General features: G+C 37.0%; 1 protein-coding gene across 3 annotated transcripts; it reads left to right on the plus strand.

Annotated features, from left to right (window-relative positions):
- The first annotated feature begins 590 nt into the window (after window positions 1–590).
- On the plus strand, window positions 591–23,358 carry ciz1a (cdkn1a interacting zinc finger protein 1a). 3 transcript variants are annotated; one of them, XM_084413467.1, is made up of 16 exons: window positions 591–761; window positions 3,281–3,504; window positions 6,845–6,960; window positions 7,804–7,967; window positions 9,362–9,461; window positions 10,237–10,342; window positions 10,766–10,821; window positions 11,791–11,867; window positions 13,486–13,716; window positions 14,618–14,748; window positions 17,160–17,253; window positions 18,141–18,254; window positions 18,933–19,046; window positions 19,818–19,896; window positions 19,981–20,102; window positions 21,631–23,358. In XM_084413467.1, exons 2-16 carry the CDS (start codon window positions 3,326–3,328, stop codon window positions 22,042–22,044), a joined length of 2,097 nt encoding a protein of 698 aa, XP_084269593.1. In that variant the 5' UTR covers window positions 591–761; window positions 3,281–3,325; the 3' UTR covers window positions 22,045–23,358. The 3 variants fall into 3 exon arrangements, with proteins under 3 accessions (XP_084269593.1, XP_084269592.1, XP_084269594.1); XM_084413466.1 differs by having other exon boundaries at window positions 643–761; window positions 10,234–10,342; XM_084413468.1 differs by having other exon boundaries at window positions 643–761; window positions 10,234–10,342; window positions 13,489–13,716.
- Window positions 23,359–24,138: the final 780 nt, after the last annotated feature.

Below are 24,138 nucleotides of genomic sequence, written 5' to 3' on the forward strand. Positions count from 1 at the left end.
CCATCCATCCATCCATCCATCCATCTATCTATCTATCTATCTATCTATCTATCTATCTATCTATCTATCTATCTATCTATCTATCTATCTATCTATCTATCTATCCATCCATCCATCCATCCATCCATCCATCCATCCATCCATCCATCCATCCATCCATCCATCCATCCATCCATCCATCCATCCATCCATCCATCCATCCATCCATCTATCTATCTATCTATCTATCTATCTATCTATCTATCTGTCTGTCCATCTATCCATCCATCTATCCATCTATCCATCTATCTATCCATCCATCCATCCATCCATCCATCCATCCATCCATCCATCCATCTATCTATCTATCTATCTATCTATATATTCCCTGAAAAACACTTTGCTTTGTAAACATGCATAAACGTCAATCCACATACACCCAATAAATAAAGAAACCCATACAATTAACCAATTTAGTTTATAAAGTAAACAAGTAAAATGAACAAAATGTTCTCCAGACTGGTGCAATAACCATAGACAGTATAAGAGGCAATAACCCTTAGCCTCCTGAAGAAAATGAATCAAATGTGTCTTGGATCCATCATGTCTGAATGTGCAGGTCCTCCAGTCCTGCAGGGGTCGCTGTGTGAAGCGCTGCCGTCACTGTCGCGCTGAGACCGGTGTGTGCGAGTGTTAGCACGGCGCTAATGTGACAGAGGAACTTTCAACAAGCTGTCGCTCATTTCTCCTCTATTAAACCCATATTCCCTGCAGCAAAATTGGTGAGTACTAGCTTTATTTCTGCAGATAAGTGTTCACCAAGGTTCAAAATATCAATATTACGAGAGAGGCTTGTGGGTGGGCGCTGATGTTGTCGTGTTTCTGACAGCTAGGCGCTTTAGCATATAGCACACAGATAAAGCTTATGGCTGTGTCCTAAACCCTGGTGAGTCACCTATCTAGACAACATCTTAAGGCATAAATGCAATTGTTTAAATGCATCTGCGTGCTCTTGAGGTGCTCTAAAGCTGCTGTCTGTGTAGGGAGCGAGGGTTTGAGACACTGCCGGACTGAAGAGCTGTTGTTGTGTTTTGTCTTGATTCATTGTTTGTTTGTTCGCTCATTCGTCAGGTTTAGATGAATCCACAGAATCCCAGATATGATCCTCCTCATGTCCATCCCAACATTTAAAAGCCAGCTATCTTTTATAAATGCCCACATTACACGCTGAAAAATTCATGTTATAAATCTAAAACTAGCTTCTATTAATCTACGTTATTATATTGTTCTACTCACTATTGTAATGCACTGTTAAATGTGTCATTTATTTATTTTAATTCTGATAAAATTTATTTAATAGCCTAAAAACGAACTAGTATTTTTATTCATTCATTCATTCATTCATTCATTTTAATCTATTTAATGAATTAATAACTCATCTTTTTTTTATTTTAATCATCTTTTTTATTAACTTATTTATTTTAATCTAATTTATTGACTTATTTTAATCTTATTATTATTTTATTTTTTTACATTTCTTAACCGGTTTCCTCTAGAATTTTCCATGGACTCCATTCTGACTCCCTTGCGTCCATTTTATAATTATATATTAATTATATTCTGCCTTTGAGGGCTTCATTTACATTTCTTTTTTTGAAGTTACTCGACTCTTGCCATGTCAATACAAGATCTTCACCAAAAATGTATGTGATGTTATTCATTATTTCCATCAAGAGGATCATGAGTTTTTGGTTCTATTGATGCACCGATATGAACATTTTGTCTGATACCGATGACCAATAATTCTTTATATTTGATAGCTGACATATATATATATATATATATATATATATATATATATAAAAGCTGAAATCTAAAGTCTTTATATCATTTTTGAGAGTCTGATTATAAAAACAAAAGTCTCACCATTAAAATCCATGTCTCAAGCACACAATTATGATGATGTTCTCATTATAGCCGATATGACAGATTTGTGTTGCACTGTATATGAACTGTATTTCTTGTTTGAAAATGCATATTTCAAGCAATTCAAAACCCTCATGTTGAACAGTGCAGCATCTGAAGTGTTTCAGCTGAAGGAAATAATACATTATTTATCGGCTTTATCATATCAGCTTTATCATATCAGCCACATTTTCTTATCAGGCCAATAACGATGAAATCAAAAATGAACATATATGTCTATATATCGTGAATCCCTAATTTTTGAATGAATTTAAGCTCTGGACTCAGAGGAGCAGATTCATGTGTGAGAATTCTTCTTCTTCCCAACTATTCTTTCACAATATGATGAATCTGGACATTGTCATCCTGGAATATGGCCATGATGTTTCTTCTTACATGGTTGTTTAAGAAATGAAAAGCTACACAGTCCATCCATTAGGGTTAGAAGAACTGCTGCCAAACATATGACATGCTAAACATAATAATCACTGCAATAATGATCCAATCATAAACTCTTAAGCATTTGCCTATTTTAATCCAAACAGCAGATATTTTTTGGCAGTGTGTGTGTGTGTATATATATATATAATATAATGTGTGCTGGGCAACAATTAATTGTGATTAATCGCATCCAAAATAAAAGTTTGTGTTTACGTAATATATGTGTGTGTGTACTGTGTATATATAAGTACACACATATGCATTTATTTAAGAAATATGTGCATGTTTATACTGTACATGTATGCATAATTTATATTCTATATAAATATTAATTTTATATATTAATAAAACATTTTTCTTAAATATATGCGTGCATATGTGCTTTGTTCTTCATTTTTAATAACAAAGAAAATAATGACAAAGATGGCTTAAATGTCTGCCATTCTTTTGTATTTTGTTTCCAAAGGCTGTGTTTTTAAAATAGGGACATTAGAAAATCTGAAAGCTGAATAAATAAGCTTTCCATTGATGTGTGGTTTGTTATGAGACAATATTTGGCTGAGATACAACTATTGTAAATCTGGAATCTGAGGGTGCAAAAAAATCGAAACATTGAGAAAATCTCCTGTAAAGTTGTTCATTTATGTTGGTGATTGTGCTGCACTCACACACACAAATACATGTTCGATATATTTACGGCAGGAAATTTACAAAATATCTTCATGGAACATGATCTTTACTTAATATCCTAATGATTTTTGGCATAAAAGAAAAATTGATAATTTTGACCCGTACAGTGTATTGTTGGCTATTGCCACAGATATCCCCGTGCGACTCGAGACTGGTTCTGTGGTCCAGGGTCACACATGTAGTAACTCATCTCTGTTTTTCCCAGACTGAAGTGGTGAATCTGTGAGCGAAGCGTACAGACGTCGGGAGAATGTTTAACCCTCATCAGCACCAGCAGCAGCAGCAGCAACAGCAGCATCAGTTTCAGCAACATCTGCGTCAGCTCCAACAGCTGTTTCAGCATCAGACTCCTCCCCCTCCTCCTCCACCGCCTCCACCTCCACAGCCTCCACCCGCACATCACATCACACACCACCACCAGACGGCACGGTGCGCTTCATGAATGCTCTGCAAATCTCATAGAGTCGTGTTTTATGGAAGCATATGGGAAGCAATATTCAATTTGAAATGTAATATGCAAAATGGCAATGCATTTCTGTATTTAAATTTACATTTGTGCATCGTTTGGTGCAAAATTAAAATTAAAATATTATATAATTCACATTTGCCATTTCATAGTTTTAATATGTAAACTGAATACATATTTTAACGCTTTATAAGTTGCAAAATTAAAATGTATTACAGAAATGATTAGACATGTTTTAACATGTTCAAGCAAAAACTGTAGCAAAATGATCATTTAAATGTTATTTTTCAAACTCATTATTGCATTTACACTCAAAGTTAAGACACTTGCGATTGCATTTTCATTAAATGTCCCGCAATGAATGTTGCAAAATTCAATGTGCAAATTGAAAATGCATTCTGAGCCGATGTAAATGTAAATACAGAAATGCATTGCCATTTTGCATATTACATTTCAAATTGAATATTGCTGCCCTTATGCTTCCATAGTTTTATCGACCATAGTCGATCATTTGATTTTATGTTATAACAGGTCCTGAATTTCGGGTGTCACACATATTTTCCTGCAGGTTCCCGCGCTTATAATGCAGGAAACTCCCTCAAACGTTTATGCACTAGCGTGTAGGTTCAGTGAGTAAAGGAGTGCACACAGATTATCAGACCGAATCAGTCATCAGCCTCTCTCACAGCAACATGACTGCTCTCTAGGGGCGTAACGATGCCCTCACGTCACGATTCGATACATATCACCAAACTGAACTCACGATACTCCTAGACATTTGGTTAAAGGTAAATTTGGTATTACATTGTGAGTGTAAATGAATAGTCTTGGACTTGGTGCTGAAACCCAAAGCACAGAACAATAGAGACGCCAGAATAACAATATTCATGATTCTGAAGCTGAAAAGATAATTATTTTAAACGAATATTGCACTCTTTCACTGACTAGATCCATTTAAAATAATCTAGGCCACTTTTAACTGGTAAAATCAGACATTTGACATTATTAGGACCCACAAATATTCCCCCATTGCATTATTATACATTAACTTCAACATTATATATAGTAGTTTAATGTAGTACTGACACTAAAACTCTGAAAACTTCCTCGCACAGTAATTTTTATCTTGGGTGATCTATACACGATACATAGTGTTGCATTTTTGTATTACTTTCTTGACACTTTTCATGAATGCAGTACAAATCTCATAGTGTTTATCGAGAGAATCATTCGATGTTATGTTATTACAGGTCCTGAATTTCGGCACGGGACTGCAGGTGTTGCACATAGTTTTTATAATGCGGGAAATTGCACTAAAGCGTGTAGGTTCAGTGAGTGAAGGAATGCAGACCGAATCAATCATTTGAAAGCTTTCTGTGTGACATAATTTCACAAACTATGACATGATTCAGAGGTCCCTCTTCTTAAAGGGATAGTTCACCCTGAAATGAAAATCAAGTCATCATTTACTCTAGTGTATTACGCCCTTCTTTCTCTCTGAAAAGCGACCGTCATCAAGCTTTATTAACAAAAAGACACCGAAGCATCACAGAATGATCCCGTGTGACGTGTCGTATATTCCAAGTGTTCTGGGGGTTTATAATGGGGTTTGGTGAAAAACAAACTGAAGTTTAATGTTAGGGATGCAGAAAATTCTTGGCCGAATACTAAATACCTGACGTGACTTTGCGCATTTTTTCCCATTGCATAAATTAAATAGTCAAAATGTGCTTTTAAATATTTTGTCTTGTCAAAGAAAAAAATCTATTACAAACATTGTATTTAGTTTCAATAACTAATAGTTTCAATGGACTTAAAGGAGTAGGTCACTTTAAAAAAAAATCATCCAAGATGTCCATGTCTTTCTTTCTTCAGGCAAAAAGAAATGAAGGTTTTTGAGGAAAACATTCCAGGATTTTTCTACACAGAATGGACTTCAATGGCAACCAACTATCCCAATGTTCAAAGAAGGTTCAAATGTCCGTCTCAATGCAGCTTCAAAGTCTCGACACGATCCCAGTCGAGAAATAAGGCTCTTATCTAGCGAAACAATCTGACATTTTCTAAAAATAAAATATATATATATACTTTTTAACCACAAATGCCCGTCGTGTACCATCTCTGAGATGTGCCACGCATTGCGTCATCACGTTGGAAAGGTCACGAAAAAAATTAAAATAATAATAAATTAAAACAAAGATGTTTTCTGAACCTTTTTGAACCGGAGAACACAGACAAATAACTTAGATCACGTGACGCGAGACCTTTCCAACATGATGATGTAATATGCGGCGCATCTCAGAGATGGTACACGACGAGCATTTGTGGTTAAAAAGTATATATATATATTTTATTTTTAGAAAATGTCAGATTGTTTCGCTAGATAAGACTCTTATTTCTCGACTGGGATCGTGTCGAGACTTTGAAGCTGCATTGAGACGGACATTTGAACCTTCTGTGAACACTGGTATAGTTGGTTGCCACTGAAGTCCATTCTGTGTAGAAAAATCCTGGAATGTTTTCCTCAAAAACCTTCATTTCTTTTCGACTGAAGAAAGAAAGACATGGATATCTTGGATGACATCGGGGGGAGTAAATTATCAGCTTTTTTTTTTTTAAGTGAACTAATCCTTTAAAATCATTATTTATCGGCTTTAATATATCAGGCAAATTTTTTTTATTGGCCCGATAACATTAAAAATGATCATATATCGGCTGGTACCGATACGGTGGCCGATATGTCGTACATCCCAATTATCAATATTTTCTGAAGGTTAAGCAACTCTTTCTGACCCATTAAAATTTATAATTTGTTCATAATGTTAACATTTTGGTAACACTTTACAATAAGGTTCATTAGTTAATGTATTTAACTAACATGACCTAACCATGAGGAATACATTTGTTGCTGTAGTTAATAAAAATACAGTTGTTCATGTTAGTGCATTAACTAATGTTAACAAGATTTTAATAATGTGTTAGTAAATGTTGCAATTAGATTAATAAAAGCTGTATAAGTGCAGGTCATTATTAGTTCATGTTAACTAATGAACCTTATTTTTTTATACTAATGCTTCTTTTACATTGAACTAAGAAACATGCCTGAGTTGGTTACACTTTATTTTAAGGTGTCGTTGTTACTGAGTAATATTAACTAACTACATGTACTTACTATAGGCTTAGGGTAGTATTTGGTTGAGGGTTAGTTGCATGTAATTATGCATAATTGACTGTTATTACTATGGTAAGCATATGTAGCAGGACACTGAGTTAATGTCTTGTGTTTGTGTTGTGGTTAAACAGGTCTATGGCTCCAGCTCCTCCGTCTGCTCGTATGGTGAACCTCTGCTCCGCCACTCAGACCATCATCGGACACAATCCCATGCTGCAAGGGGCTCTGCTCATGCAACAGATGCAGGGTAAACTGAGCCACATGCTTCACCATGTCATCCTGATATAGCAAGCACTATATTAAGACACATGTAGTCCCTTAAATCCCAGAGAGACCAGTGTTCCTCCTAAACTGCATGCATTCATGGATGTACAGTACTGTGCAAAAGTCACAGTACTGTAAAAAAGTTTAACGTGCCTAAGACTTTTGCACAGTACTGTACATACAGGAAAAAAATTGAGAATCGAACAGAAGCTGTGAGAAATGTGTGTCAATTCGCATACTAGAGCTTTCAAGCTCATAGTAGCTCATACGGAAGCTCACTGAGGCCATAAATGATCTGGTAACACTTTACAATTAGCTCCATTAGTTAATGCATTAACTAACATGAACTAACCATGAGGAATACATTTGTTACTGTATTTGTTAATCTTTGTATTTTTATTAACTAACGTTAACAGTCATTCATTGTTAGTTCATGTTAGTTCACAGTGCATTAACTGTTAACAAGATTTTAATAAAGCATTAGTAAATGTTGAAATTAACAAAGATTAATAAGTGCTGTATAAGTGCAGTTTATTCTTAGTTCATGTTAATTAATGTAGTTAACTAATGAACCTTATTGAAAAGTGTTACCAATAATCTCGACAAAACAAGTTTTGAGTTTTTCTATTCGAATAATATTCCCTTGTTTACTTATTATTAATTATAAAGTTCACGTTTCACCCTAAAATTGCGGTATATTAAAAAATTCATATCATATCAAAAATAAACACCGGTATAGGGTATGAACCGGTAACCGCCCAGCACTAGTCTGTCGTGGTGTTGTGATTGGTGACGTGCTGATTGATTTCTCTCCTGTGTGAGGCAGGAAGCATGCGTGGCTTTGCGATGGGTGGGCAACAGTTCCCTCAGTTCTTCAGTCCCGGATCCAGAGCGTCTCTCCTCGGGCCCGTTCCCATGGGAGTCGCCATCAAAACTCCACACATGGGATTCCCGCGACATTTCAATCCACACGCGCGCTATTTCAGCAATGTAAGTGGGCTAGAGCTGCACCATCGTGATTAAACTGATCCTGACTATTTTTTACATTTCATCAGAATTATTGCACTTTCACTTTAGCGCAAATCAAGAGAACATCAATTTGCATTGTTTAACTCATCTACTTTCCATCTAGTTTATCATATAAATTACAAATCTTTAAATTATGAATGGAACAACATATGTGACCCTGGACCACAAAACAAGTCACATGGGTCACAATTCTGAAATTGAGATGTATACATCATATGAAAGCTGAATAAATAAGCTGTCCATTGATGTGTGGTTTGTTAGGATAGGACAATATTTGGCTGAGACACAACTATTGTAAATCTGGAATCTGAGGGTGAAAAAAAATCAAAACATTGAGAAAATCTCCTTTAAAGTTGTTCATTTATGTTGGCGATTGTGCTGCACTCACTCACACAAATACATGTTTTATATATTTACGGTAGGAAATGTACTAAATATCTTCATGGAACATGATCTTTACTGAATATCCTAATGATTTTTGGCATAAAAGGAAAATGGATCATTTTGACCCGTACAGTGTATTGTTGGCTATTGCCACAGATATACCCGTGCGACTGGAGACTGGTGACGTGGTCCAGGGTCACACATATGGAACAACAAGAAGCTACTTTTAAAGGGACAGTTCACCCAAAAATGAAAATCAAGTCATCGTTTACTCTGAATATTCTGTCATCATTCACTCGCCCTCATGTGGTTCCAAACCTGTATGAGTTTCTTTCTTCTGCTGAACACAAAAGATATTTTGAAGAATGTCACATTTACTTCCATAGTATTTTTTTTCCATACTATGAGAGTCAATGGGGCTCATTAAATGTTTGGTTATAAGCATTCTTATAAAATATCTTCTTTTATGTTCAACGAAAGTAATAAACTCATACAGGCTTGGAAAAACATGAGGGCGAGGAAATGATGAAAAAAACTTTCATTTTTGGATGAACTGTCCCATTAAATAAAAAAAACTGGGCAAGAACTGTATTTATTGAAGAGAAAACCTCTGATTACAGGATTTAAACTCTTAAATCTGGCAAGCTTGTTGTTACCAATGCCAGATAATGCAAATGTCAAAAAATAAATAAATAAAGCGCTTTTAGGATTAATAACCAGCGGGTAAATATCGCAGATGATTATTAATCGAGATAATTCATTGATTGACAAAAGCACATCACAACTAAAATACAGTTTTTATTTTTGTGTGTTAGTGATTAGGATTTGAACAAACCCTAAATATTAAACTTCATCACAAATAGTTATTTAAGTATATTTTTCTGACATACATACATTTTTAACATATAAATTGCATATTTGTTAAAATCGTGTTATATTTGGTAAATCTGTCCCTATCTGAACATCCGCAGGAGTTTCAGGCACGTCAGCCAGACAGAAAGAGGGAGATTGAGCAGAAACCAGCGGGAAGCAGCAACAGCCAATCAGAAGCCAGCAGCAGCAGTAGCAGAGGTAATATTGTTACAAATTCTACAAAACACGTGTTTTCTGAAAAATTATAATTAGCAGCATAGTTTCCCTTTTATACATTATACTGTTCAAAAAGTTTGTGCTCAGTAAGATTTTATTTATATAGTTTTATGCATCAAGGACGCATTCAATTGGTCAAAAGTAATGCTGTTCTTTTGAACCTTTTATTCATCAAAAAATCCAGAAAAATTAAAATATATCACAGTTTCCACAAAAATATGACTGTTTTCAACACTGATAATAATCATATGTTTCTTGATCATCAAATCATCATATTAGAATGATTTGTGAAGGATCATGTGACACTGAAGACTGGAGTAATGATGCTGAAAATTCAGCTTTGATCACAGGAATAAATTACACTTTACTATATATTCACATAGAAAACAGATGATTTACATTATAATAATATTTCACTATTTTTTACTGTATTCTTGATCAAATAAAGGCAGCCTTGATGAGCAGAAGAGACTTTCAGAAACAAACAAAAAAAAAAATCTACATTCATTTAAGAAAAAAAAAATGTTTGGCTTCTTTTTATCCAAATTAATAAAAAGTAGACAATACCGAGATATATATTGTATATCACCATTCAGGCAAAAAATACAGAGATTTTTTTTATTTATCTTTTTGTCCAAATCGCCCAGCCCTAACGAAAAATATGTTGAGTTTTGAAAGTCATGTGATCAGTCATGTGATCAGTCATGTGATCAGTCATGTGATCCGTCTCTGATATGTGCTTTGATGTGAACAGCAGATGAGGCTGCCGCCGTGGCCGATCCGGGATGTCACGAGTCTTCAGAACCGCACGATGAACCAGCGGCCAAAAAACACAAAACTGACGAGTCTGTGACTTCAAATCTGTGAGTTTGTTATAAAAAGTCACAAAATCACACTTTACTTTCCAAATACATTTCTTGTCTAATCGAGAATGATACATCAGTGCACCTCAGAGAAAGACTTTATTCAACTCTTCATGTTCTTCTGTGTGTCTCTGAGTGAGTTGACGTAGTGTAACAGCGCAGCGCTTCTGGGTTGTACGTCAGAACGGAGACTCACTATTGGCCAGCATCACACACATGACCAGTGTCGGCCAATAGTGAGCCTCCAGAACGTACAACCCAGAAGCGCTGCGCTGTTACACTACGTCAACTCACTCAGAGTCATTTTTGGGTGAACTAACCCTTTAATCTTTCATCAAGAATATAAGATCATACAGGTTGATTTGATCCTTTGTTTATATGTATTTTATGTATTTTTATGATGTGGTTTCTGTTTTGGTGCAGGTCAGAAGAGACAGATTTAGCTCAAAACACTGAATACAAGAGCCCAGATCCTGCAGGTAAGGGAGGATGTCTCCTGTAATCATCATCATAACTGTGTTGAGGGATAGTCTGGGTATTTCCAACATGAATTGGCTGGACATCACTTTTGGCCACTGCTGGATATAGATATATTGTATATAATGATTCATATTTATTATACAGTATATATATATATATATATATATATATATATATATATATATATATATATATATATATATAAAATATCTGTTGTTAGTCATGGATCATGTATGGCATAAAAAAAAAGGGGAAAAAAAGGCATTAAAAATAATTTAATTTAATTTGAAGAAACCTGCGGAAACCCTGATATAAAATTTTAACCATTTTTTTTTTAAGTGATACTAAAATCACCAGTGGTGGTGACAAGTCTGTCATTGTGAGTCATTGAATCATTAATTCAAGCGATTTGTTAAAAATGGCCTATTCGTTTAGAAACGATGCAAGTCACTGTCTTTATGAGTTATTGAATCATTCACTCAATCGATTCGTTCAAAAATGCAGATTCATTCAGTAACTAGGCAGATGTGTGTATTCATATCTAGAAAAGAAGCACTCATGAATATCAATCAACATATATATCATCTATGACCTGATGTCAATTACAAAATAATTTCTTTCTAAATTTGTGAAAATGCCATTACATTAAAGTTTACAACTGAACCTATTCTCCTGTAAACAAAAAGTGTTATTTGATAATTCTGTCGGATTATCTAACAGAATGTCCTAACCAGGCGTGACCAGTGTTATTGAGATTCTATTATAGTTTTATTAACACTATTAATAAACAACATTATGATTGTCGGGTTACGCAGAACTTTCTCTTGTCTCTGTGTCCATGTTGTGTTTCTGAGGTGGAAAAGCTTTTCTAGACGGATGAACTTCTGATTGTGTGTTATCAGTGTGTGTGAAATCCTCCTCCTGTGAATGATATGAACGTGTGTGTGTGTGTGTGTGATGTGTTTCAGACTGCACACTGCAGGAGGGAGGCAGTGTCGACGGGCCGGTCGCCGCTGAAGCCGATGAACAGAGTCAAGTGGCCAAGGTTGGTACCGTCATCTCTGTGTGACCCGGGATGCTCTTCCCATAGAGATAATTATGGAGATGTGTGTCTATATGGATGAAATCAGCACTAGGGTTGGGTATCGTTTGCATTTTAACAATTCCAATTCTACTTATCGATTCCAAAAAGGTAAAAAAAAAAACTTGGATATCATTCACATTTATTTTAAGTCTAATTGCAAAACATTTAATTGTAGCTGAATACCACAAACAAAAATCAACAGACTAAAGAACACTAACACAAGGTACTTTTGCCTGTGGTTTAAAAATACCCTAGAAAACCAACTAGCCTAACTAATATAATTTCAAGCATTATTAAATACAAGTAAGCACTCAGTAATAAAAAAAAGTAGCAATCACAACAAATAAATACAACTGAACCAAAGATATGTTTGAAATAAACAGTGTTTTAAGATGCAGGTACACAAACTAATCAAATGTAAAATAGCACTGCACTTTATAAATAAAATATATATTACAAATATAGTTACAAAAGTTATTCAGTCAAGAAAAGCGAGTGATTTTGCTCTTTGTCTTTTGTTTGATTAGTGTTATTATAGAGACGACAGCAGGAATATTAGGCTGCTGTCACTTTAAGAGCTGCACGATATAGTTACACACGCCCTCAGATTTATTGAAATGTGAAATAATGGAAATTATTATATAATATTTGGGGATATTTGTTTTGAATGACAGTACAAGCTCATCATAAACCATCAAAATATGAGGAATATATATATATAATATTATTTATTTATTTATTTTTGTTTAAAAAAATGAGGGAAGAACAAAACATGAAACTAACCTAAATTATTTGGCAAAAAAAAAACTACAGCTACAGGTTTTATTTTACTATGCCAAAAAAATGCATAGAAAAACAAAAAGTTTACAGGAAAAATCATAAATTGACTCATATATCAACATCATATACTCAACATAATCGGTTATTAATATTTCGCTGGTTCTGCCGTTTTTGCATCTGTTCATAATTACTTTGTGATGAAAATTATGTTCCCACAATTTGGCATGTTTCATTGTGTTATCACAAATACATGTGATAAAAAGTCAAATAAAATTACACTAAACCACCAGTGGAGGTGACAAGTCCGTGTCGTAATGAGTGAGTCATTGAATCATTCACTTAATCGATTCGTTCAAAAATGCAGATTCATTCAGTGATGAAGCAGATGTGGGAAGTCTTATCTAGAAAAAAAGCACTCATATTTTCATCAGATAATATAAAAATTAGGGATGCATGATATATCTGCCACCATATCAGTATCGGCCGATATGTGTTTATTTTTGATGTTATCGGTCAGATAAGAAATTTTGTTAAAGCCGATAAATAATGTATTATTTCCTTCAGCTGAGACACTTCAGATGCGCATGATAAAACTATCATGAGAATATTATAATTGTGTGTTTGGGACATGGATTTTAATGTTTTTGTTTTTGTAATCAGGCTCTCAAAAATGATATAAAAATTTGGATTTAGATTTATCTGCCAATATATCGGTTATCGGCTTTTAAATATAAAGAGTTATAAATTTTCATAGCATTGCATCCCTAATAACAATGTCTTTTTGTTTGATATTCCTCAGCAGGTCGAACATACAGAAGCTCCAGATAAAGGAGTGGAACAGCAGAACAGTGACGGTCCAGATGACGCCATCGTCTCCGATTCAGTGCCAGAGGTCGAGGAGGTCAAGGAGACTAGCGCTCACGAGGAGGTCAAAGAGACTAGCGCTCACGAGGAGGGAAATGACGAAGGGCCGGAGACCTCCAACAAGTTCTTCTGCTACATTTGCAACATCACTTGCCATAACCAGCAAGTATGTAGTACGAAGAAGCATTCATGATCATATAAAAAAATCAGCTCATTCTACCTATAAGAACAACATAAGAAAAGAGTTGAAATTATTTTCTGTAGTTTTGATGTAAAGTAAATTGCCTTAAAGAGGACCTATGATGCTTCTGTCCATGTTCATCTTTCTTTAGTGTGTATTGTTGCTGTTTGAGCATGAAAAAGCTTTGCAAAATTCGTCATTTTGCTTCTCCAGTAAATGCATCTTGATTTAAGAATGTTTAGATATCGTGCTGGACAACAAGACAGAAACACTGAGTAAGAAAATGATTATTACTAGGGATTATTACTATCGGTATCGGCCGATATGTTTATTTTTAATGTTATCGTTATCGGCCCGATAAGATAATTTGTCCGATATATTAAAGCCGATAAATAATGCATTATTTCCTTCAGCTGAGACACTTCAGATGTTCAACATGAATATTTTTTAATTGCTTGAAATATGATTGAAATCACTTCAAAAAAGGAAAATACAGTTCAGTGCAACATGTGCTGCACAGACTGTCATATTAGTTACATAAATTATAAATTATTGTGTGCTTGGGACATGGATTTTAATTATGAGACTTTTGTTTTTGTAATCAGGCTCGCAAAAATTATATAAAAACTTGAATTGAGATTTATCGGCCGATATATCGGTTATCGGCTCTCAAATATAAAGAATTATCGGTATCGGCCAAAATTTTCATATCGGTGCATCCCTAATTATTACTATGCAGGGGGATGGTTCATAGTTAATAATATAATAATAATAATAAACTTTATTTTATATAGCGCCTTTAAAAGTTGCTTTTCAAAGCACTTTACAAAGACATACAGAAAAAAATATATTGAGATATTCATTAGTTGAAATCTTCTGTGTGCAGAATTTCCAGAGCCATATGAACGGACTGACACACCAGCAGAAGATGATGGAGATCCAGCACATGAGTAACGCGTGTCTCGTCACGCTTCTGCCGCGAGTCCAGGAGTCCCTGCAAGGAGCGCGCAAAGACGGGTGAGAGTTTCATTTACGCTTAACTACTACATCATGTGGTGTCTGTAGGGCTGGGACAATACATCGATGCATTCTGACTCGAGAAATTATTCTGGATCGATTCCAATTTTTCCGGATGCATCGTGATTCTCTCTCGAATCGATTCTGAGTTTAGTTTTTCACACAGATGAAGTGTGTGCTCTAGAAACGGACGTACTCTGCTGGCTTCCAATGCCTTACACACACCACTCCAACCTTCTATAAAATAATCAATCATAAAGTTCGAAAAGGTTGGAGCAAATTACAAGGGTGTTTGCAGTGGGCTGTTTACGTTAATCTCGCGTCATAAGAGCATTCTGAGGTGCAAGTACATTCTCAGAATCAGCCGAACGCACGAGCGCTCTTCTTCGTTAGCATTTGAGCCTAGAGCGTCATCTGCTGTTAAACACTAGCCTAGAGCGCCATCTGCCGTTAAACACTAGCCTAGAGCGCCTAAACACTAGCCTAGAGCGCCATCTGCTGTTAAAAACTAGCCTAGAGCGCCATCTGCCGTTAAACACTAGCCTAGAGCGCCATCTGCCGTTAAACACTAGCCTAGAGCGCCTAAACACTAGCCTAGAGCGCCATCTGCTGTTAAAAACTAGCCTAGAGCACCTAAACACTAGCCTAGAGCGCCATCTGCTGTTAAAAACTAGCCTAGAGCAACCATCTGCCGTTAAACACTAGCCTAGAGCGCCATCTGCTGTTAAAAACTAGCCTAGAGCGCCATCTGCCGTTAAACACTAGCCTAGAGCGCCATCTGCTGTTAAAAACTAGCCTAGAGCAACCATCTGCCGTTAAACAATAGCCTAGAGCGCCATCTGCTGTTAAAAACTAGCCTAGAGCGCCATCTGCCGTTAAACACTAGCCTAGAGCGCCTAAACACTAGCCTAGACCGCCATCTGCCGTTAAACACTAGCCTAGAGCGCCATCTGCCGTTAAACACTAGCCTAGAGCGCCATCTGCCGTTAAACACTAGCCTAGAGCGCCATCTGCCGTTAAACACTAGCCTAGAGCGCCATCTGCCGTTAAACACTAGCCTAGAGCGCCTAAACACTAGCCTAGAGGGCCATCTGCTGTTAAAAACTAGCCTAGAGCGCCATCTGCTGTTAAAAACTAGCCTAGAGCGCCTAAACACTAGCCCAGAGCGCCATCTGCTGTTAAACACTAGCCTAGAGTGCCATCTGCTGTTAAACACTAGCCTAGAGCGCCATCTGCTGTTAAACACTAGCCTAGAGCGCCATCTGCTGTTAAAAACTAGCCTAGAGCGCCTAAACACTAGCCCAGAGCGCCATCTGCTGTTAAACACTAGCCTAGAGTGCCATCTGCTGTTAAACACTAGCCTAGAGCGCCATCTGCTGTTAAACACTAGCCTAGAGCGCCATCTGCCGTTAAACACTAGCCTAGAGCGCCATCTGCTGTTAAAAACTCTAGCCTAGAGCGCCATCTGCTGTTAAACACTAGCCTAGAGCGCCATCTGCTGTTAAAAACTAGCCTAGAGCGCCTAAACACTAGCCCAGAGCGCCATCTGCTGTTAAACACTAGCCTAGAGTGCCATCTGCTGTTAAACACTAGCCTAGAGCGCCATCTGCTGTTAAACACTAGCCTAGAGCGCCATCTGCCGTTAAACACTAGCCTAGAGCGCCATCTGCCGTTAAACACTAGCCTAGAGCGCCATCTGCTGTTAAACACTAGCCTAGAGCGCCATCTGCTGTGAAAAACTAGCCTAGAGCGCCTAAACACTAGCCCAGAGCGCCATCTGCTGTTAAACACTAGCCTAGAGTGCCATCTGCTGTTAAACACTAGCCCAGAGCGCCATCTGCTGTTAAACACTAGCCTAGAGTGCCATCTGCTGTTAAACACTAGCCTAGAGCGCCATCTGCTGTTAAACACTAGCCTAGAGCGCTATCTGCCGTTAAACACTAGCCTAGAGCGCCATCTGCCGTTAAACACTAGCCTAGAGCGCCATCTGCCGTTAAACACTAGCCTAGAGCGCCATCTGCCGTTAAACACTAGCCTAGAGCGCCATCTGCCGTTAAACACTAGCCTAGAGCGCCATCTGCCGTTAAACACTAGCCTAGAGCGCCATCTGCTGTTAAAATCTCTAGCCTAGAGCGCCTAAACACTAGCCTAGAGGGCCATCTACTGTTAAACACTAGCCTAAAGCGCCATCTGCTGTTAAAAACTAGCCTAGATCTGCTGTTAAAAACTAGCCTGGATCTGCTGTAATAAACTAAGCTCAGAATCGATTCGCGATGCAATCGGAAACAATTGGAATCGATCCACGAATCGCGATGCACTGATATATTGCCCCAGCCTTAGGTCTCTGTATCTTAGAGAGCAAATACGTCATTGATTTTCACACATGCTTCACATTGCCTGACCCGTTCCAGTGAGAAGAGACCCGGCCTGCAGAGATGGTGCTCCACCTGCCAGACTCACTTCACCAGCAACGTCATGGAGCATCGCAGGACCAGGGAGCACAAGGTGAACTATTCCCAGTTTCCCACACAGACTTCATGCCTTCAATCAGCCTTATTTTAGCGGGTTTAGTTTTATTAATATTTTTTATTTCATTTTTTTTTATTTTAGATTGTTCATTTTAGTTCATTTCGTTTTTTTAAATATATTTCTATTTAGGCTTAATTCAGTTTTTATTTATTTACAGTTAATAATTTTTGTGCTTCAACTTATTTCAGTTTATTGCCAATACAACATTTCTAATTTTTGTTTAGTTTAAGATTTTTTTTTTCTTTCTATTTTTAGTTTTCATTTTACTTTTAGCTTAGTTTCATTTTTTTTGTCATTTCATTATATATTTTTGTCATTTTATTAGATTTTTTTGAAAATATTTCTATTTAGGTTAAAAAAAAAAATTAGTTCAGTTTTAGGTATTTTTAGTGCTTCTACTTAAGCTTATTTCAGTTTATTGCCATGGCAACGTTTCTAATTTCCGTTTAGTTTAAGTTTTTCAAATAATATTTTATTTTTAGATTTTTAGTTTCATATACATTTTTAGTCATTTCGTTTTGTGCCTTTGTCATATTATATGGTTTTTATTAATATTGCTATTTCGATATATTTTTTTCGCTTCCTTTTTTAGTTTTGTTATTTATTTATTTCCAGGTAATAATTTTAGTGCTTCAACTTATTTTAGTTTATTGCCAAGGCAGTGTTTCTAATTTTTCATATAGTTTATATTTTGATTTATTTCAGCTTCATTTCATTACACAGGAAATTTTTTCTTAACAATAATAACCCTGCATGCAATCACTAAGATTGTCATTGCATATATGACTAGTAGTGAGCACTTCTGTTTGCATGCTTAAGAACTCCTGGTTTACCCGTGTGTGTGTGTGTGTGTGTGTGTGCAGCGCTGCAGTCACTCGCCCAGCACCAGCTGCACCGTCTGTAAGCTGCACTTCAGGACGGCCAGAGAGTTCGTGGAGCACATGCAGGCCAAGGAGCATAAGCAACGCGTCGAGCTGGTAATATTCAGAAATCCCACTAATGATGCTTGATTTTGTGTCGTGCAATATAATAATAATAACAAATATACCTTTTATTCATAGGCGCCTTTCAAGGCACTCAAGGACACTGTACAACATAAAAGTAAATCAGTAAAATACAAAGCTATTTTGACAACATTTTATAAGCAGGGTCCTTGAAATCCTTGAAAGTTTGTGAATCTGAAAACAAATAAAATAATAATTCAAGGCCCTGGAAAGTTTTAGAAAAGAAACACACACAGATACAGGTCCTTGAAAGTGCTTGAATTTATTCTGTGCAAGAAGTTTTCTGGAAAAAATTCCATATGATTCCCTCCGGTCCGCTAACGTGTTATTTCGCCAACACTTCGTGGCCTATGCGCACTAGCTTGCTCGATTTACATTAGTTGCGCGCATTTACGCGTTACATTAAGGGTTTCCCACGTGAGGTACTGTGTGTTGTACGTTGCCATGACGTTCACGCGCTTAAAACTGCAACAATGTATCTTACAAGGTAATAATGTAACCTTGCTCTCACTTGAAATGTGTCCCCACATTAAGCCCTTGAATTTGAGGGTACTGGACCTGGAAAGTCCTGGGAACTGTGGGAACCCTGTATGAGACTAACTCTGTTAAACCTGTAACACAGAATGATGTTGTTTTGTTGTGTCGCTGCAGCTGTGGAAGGAGTCTGGGAAAGATGGCACGGATCATCTGAACTCTGCCATGTTACTGGGTGAAGAGGACGGCGACTGCAGTGACGACGAGAGGGAGGAAGAGGAAAACGGGAAGGTAAAACAATCTTCATGGATTCGGTTTTTAGAGCTTTTTCCTAGTCGACTGGTTCGTTTAAGCCATTAGTCGAGTAGTTGCATGTTTATATTACTTAAAGAGGATCTATTATGCTTTTTCACACGTTCATTATTCTTTAGTGTTTAAAGGGGTGGTATAATGCCCTTTTCACCAGATGTAAAATAAGTCTCTGATGTCTCCAGAGTGTGTGTGTGTGAAGTTTCAGCTCAAAATACCCCACAGATATTTTTATATAGCATGTTAAAATTGTCACTTTTTGAGGGTGAGCAAAAACGCCCCGTTTTTGTGTCTGTCCCTTTAAATGCAAATGAGCTGCTGCTCCTGGTGCAGGGGGCGGAGCTACAACAGCGAGTTAGTCAAGTCTCCTTCATTTATACAGCGCTTTTACCAATATAGATTGTTTCAAAGCAGCTTTACAGTGATAATAGGAGATTACAGTAACAGAGATTGTTTTTGCTTTACAGCAGCTCTAGAATAAAGTTAGTTTTGATTGATTGATTGAAAATAACAGCTTTAATCGGCCGATACCGATTATTGGCCGATATATCGGTGTATCCCTACTTACTTATAACACATCTAGGTTAATGTGAGAGTGAGCGACCATTGCTAACTAGGCTAACACTGATAAGCCATATTCGCCACTTCCTCTGGAGTTTTTTTTTTCTGCAACCAACAGACTAATAAAAATGTGGTCGTTCAAGCCCCGTCTTCACCTTACATTTAGTCGAATAAATGTTGTGTGTCTTCCAGGAGGGTCTGTCTGCGCAGATGGAGGTCACACTAGAAGATCTGACTGAAGACGAGGAGTTTGACTCTGACACAGTGTATGGTGGGTAATAGTTAGCCACCGGGATACAAATACGATGACGACATCTTTAATATGTGGCGTTATATGTAACGTTTTGTCTCCCAGGGTCTAGTTTCGTGGTGCCTGTCGCTGGGTTTCTCTGTCGACTCTGCGATCAGTTCTATCACTTTGAGTCTTCGGCTCGACACACACACTGCAAGACGCTCACACACTTCGAGAATCTGAAGGTGCGTTTCAACTTTAACCTTTCAAATCTGATTGGAAACCAGTTGTGATGGAGCATGTCAAAACACTAAATTAATATATATTTATTAAATACTGCAGTTTATCAATTTCTTGTTCGTTCAGTGACATAAATGTACGTCTTAGGGAGATTTACAAGAAATATTAATAAATCCAAATGTGTCAGTTTAATGCTTTGGTCAGATCCTCATTGTTTTAAACACTTCTTGCATAAATTATATAATCTGATTCTTTTTGTTAGTAGCTTATAATGTATATAGTCTTGTTCAGACTTTAATATAAAGTCAGTAGGAATTTAGTTTTTTCATGAAAAAAAAAATGTTTTACATCCAGTCAGTTTCCCACTGATAAAATATCCTGTTTTTTCCCGTTATTTTAGTTTCATTTATATACTATAATATTGTATTTATTAATGTTTCGAATTCGCTTTTTTAATATATTTTTATTTTTATAGTTTATCGTTTTAGTTTACATTTTACAAATTTTGTTATATATTTTGTTTTTTTTATATTTTATATTTATATTTTTTTTATTCCATTTTTACTTTTAGTAATTTTAGTACTTATTTAATTTAGCTGCGAAGGATATATATGAAAACGTATTAAAAATATTATAGATATATAATACAATACTTTTAAGTTTAAGTTTTTCTAAGTATATATATATATATATATATATATTAGAATTTATTAGAATTTAATTTTAGAACTAATTATTAAAAGCATTATTAGATCAAATAAATAAAATAAAGTAAATATTAGATTTACTTAATCTAATATTTACTTTATTTTATTTATTTGATCTAATAATGCTTTTTCAAATATGCTTTTGTCTCTCAATTGTGCAATTTTTCAAAAATGCCACAATTACAGAAAAGTATTTTTAATAGTTAAAATACTTAATATCAACATTGTCTTGAATGTTCTGTTTCACTCTAAAATATTCCATATTTTGGAAGAAAAATTATTTGTGAATAGAATAATTTCATGTTGACTAACTGTATCTTGTCTAGCTACACACTACTCATCATGTACAGCTGCTTCCCTATAATTTATTAATAATAAATTATTATTATTAATAATAATTATATTATATAATTGGTAACACTTTACAATAAGGTTCATTAGTTAACATTAATTAATATATAAACTAACATGAACTAACCATGAGCAATACATTTGTTACAGTATTTATTAATCTTTAATGTTAGTTAATAAAATAGTCATTCATTGTTAGTTCATGTTAGTTCACAGTGCGTTAACTAATGTTAACAAAATTTTAATAAAGCATTAGTAAATGTTGAAATTAACATTAACAAAGATTAAATAAATGCTATAGAAGTATTGTTCATCCTTAATTCATGTTAATTAATGTAGTTAACTAATGTTAACTAATGAACCTTATTGTAAAGTGTTACCCTATAATTAATGAATATGTGCTTTAGAAATACATCAGAATTTTTGGTGGTTATGTTCCATTTATACATCATGCTGTTCGTTTGTGGTTGTGCAGCGTTATAAAGTCTTAAGGAAACACGAAGACTCCGGTTCAACCTCAGGAGAACCGACACACCACATCAGTCCCGATGAAACCTTCACCTCATCCACGCCTCAGATCCCCAAACCAGCCCTGGAGATCCCAGAGTCTCTTCCCAGCATCAGCACGAACACCAGCATCCGTCAGGAACACCAGCCTGAGGACGAGGATCTCTTCGTTAGCGCTCCCGAGGGAAACGAGGATCTCGTTAGCATTCCCGAGGGAAATGAGGATCTCGTTAGCGTTCCCGAGGGAAACGAGGATCTGTTCGTTAGCGTTCCCGAAGGAAACGAGGATCTCGTCGTTAGTGTTCCCGAGGGAAAGAGCGTTCGGGGCCGAGGAAGGACTCCTGCGAAGAGACGAGGAAGAGGAGGAGGAAGACGACGCTGAGACCCAGAACGTTATTATCAGGCTCAGAGGACCCGAGTGAAACCACCCCGCCGATAGACCGCGTGCGTGTGTGTGTGTGTGTGTGTGTCTCCTGCAGTTCTGAAGGGTTTGTGCCACGATTACACGCCTCTAACCCCCTGTTTGTACAGTAGATGTTTTTCATTGAGCACAAGATCCTCGGAACTCCAGCACTGAACGATTCCTGCTTCGGCTGAAGGGTGAATCTTACAACACGTGAACATGTCCAGGTCATACATCAACACAAAACAAGTGTGTGTGTGTGTGTGTGTGTGTGTGTGTGTGTGTGTGTGTGTGTGTGTGTGTGTGTGTGTGTGTGAGAGAGAGTGAGCGAGCGAGAGAGTGAGAGAGAGTGAGCGAGAGTGAGCGTGTGTGTGCGAGAGAGAGTGAGCGTGTGTGTGAGAGAGAGTGAGCGTGTGTGTGAGAGAGAGAGTGAGCGTGTGTGTGTGTGTGTGAGAGAGAGTGAGCGTGTGTGAGAGAGAGTGAGCGTGTGTGTGAGAGTGAGCGTGTGTGTGAGAGAGTGAGCGTGTGAGAGAGTGAGTGAGAGTGAGCGTGTGTGAGAGAGAGTAAGTGAGTGAGCGTGTGTGAGAGTGAGTGAGCATGTGTGTGAGAGAGTGAGCATGTGTGTGAGAGAGTGAGCGTGTGTGTGAGAGAGAGAGAGAGAGTGAGCATGTGTGTGAGAGAGATAGAGTGAGCGTGTGTGTGTGTGTGAGAGAGAGAGTGAGAGTGAGAGAGAGTGAGCGTGTGTGTGTGAGAGAGAGTGAGAGAGAGTGAGTGTGTGTGTGTGAGAGTGAGCGTGTGTGTGTGAGAGAGAGTGAGCGTGCGTGAGAGAGAGTGATCGTGTGTGAGAGAGAGTGATCGTGTGTGAGAGAGAGTGAGCGTGTGTGTGTGAGAGAGTGAGCGAGAGTGATCGTGTGAGAGAGAGTGAGTGAGTGAGAGTGAGCGTGTGTGAGAGAGTGAGTGAGAGTGAGCGTGTGTGAGAGTGAGTGAGCGTGTGTGTGTGAGAGAGTGAGCGTGTGTGTGAGAGAGAGTGAGCGTGTGTGTGAGAGAGTGAGTGAGAGTGAGCATGTGTGTGAGAGAGAGAGTGAGCGTGTGTGTGAGAGAGAGAGTGAGAGTGTGTGTGTGAGATTTAAGTATCATCTAGTTTTCATGATAACTGCACCCTCACCCAATACTCAATTACGTTCATGTAAAATGTCATTCTCAATCTCATTTCCATAATGCAAAAATATCATCATTTCAGAAGTTGTTGTAGTGAATTACATGTGTGCTGATTTTAATATTAAAGAAGTAATAATGGTGTCCAGACAGAAAGAGTTTGCATTAATTGCAGTAAATGTAACTTTAGAGGGAAACGTGAATCATGTTAATGGTTCCTCATGTTCTTCACACACACACACACACACACACACAGTTTTGGTGTGGATGAGCTGAACATGTTCCTCCTGAGATTCACTCTGGCTGATGAATGTAGCGGCACTGAAACCTGTTCAATGATCCTCAGAGAAGGGAGACCAACGTTATTTTGTGTTCTTTTCATATTTATCAAAGTCATTTAATCGGAGGAACACACTCGTCTTCGAGCCGTTAAATCTGGTGAATCATGACAAACACTGAAGCTTCAGAAACATCTTTATAGTGAGTTCTGCCTTTACATGCAGACGCCAGAATGGATCCGTTTTAAAAAGGCTGCGTTGTGATTGGCTCACGCTTATGTGATTCTCCCAGTGGTGTTTACCTCCATTACTTGACTTGTTTTTACACGTGTCGTTAAATTACAGTGCAGAAATCCTCAAGAAACTGACTTTATAGAAGACTTATGATGTGGAGGATCTGTTCTCGAGACTGTGGCGCGTTCAGAAGCTTATTTCTGCGCCGACTTTACCTGTTATTAGCAGCGCTAGGTTTAGTGTTCTGGTCAATCTCACACACACTGCAAACAAAAAAAATGCTTTATTTAGTGTTTTTGTCTTGTTTCCAGTCCAAATATCCAAACATTCTCAAATCAAGAAGCATTTACTAGATGAGTGAAACGATATTATGTCTTGTTTTCTGGGGAAATCAATCAAAGTGAAG

Source organism: Rutilus rutilus (assembly GCF_951802725.1).
Source record: "Rutilus rutilus genome assembly, chromosome: 7".
In the NCBI taxonomy this organism is placed as follows: Eukaryota; Metazoa; Chordata; class Actinopteri; order Cypriniformes; family Leuciscidae; genus Rutilus; species Rutilus rutilus.

What these genes read in the sequence shown, in the direction of transcription:
- ciz1a (XM_084413466.1), top strand. Translation starts at nt 3,326, where the DNA reads ATGTTTAACCCTCATCAGCACCAGCAGCAGCAGCAGCAACAGCAGCAT. An exon ending in AACAGAGTCAAGTGGCCAAG is followed by an intron (nt 11,868 to 13,485) that starts GTTGGTACCGTC and finishes GATATTCCTCAG; the next exon opens with CAGGTCGAACATACAGAAGC. An exon ending in TGACTCTGACACAGTGTATG is followed by an intron (nt 19,897 to 19,980) that starts GTGGGTAATAGT and finishes TTTGTCTCCCAG; the next exon opens with GGTCTAGTTTCGTGGTGCCT.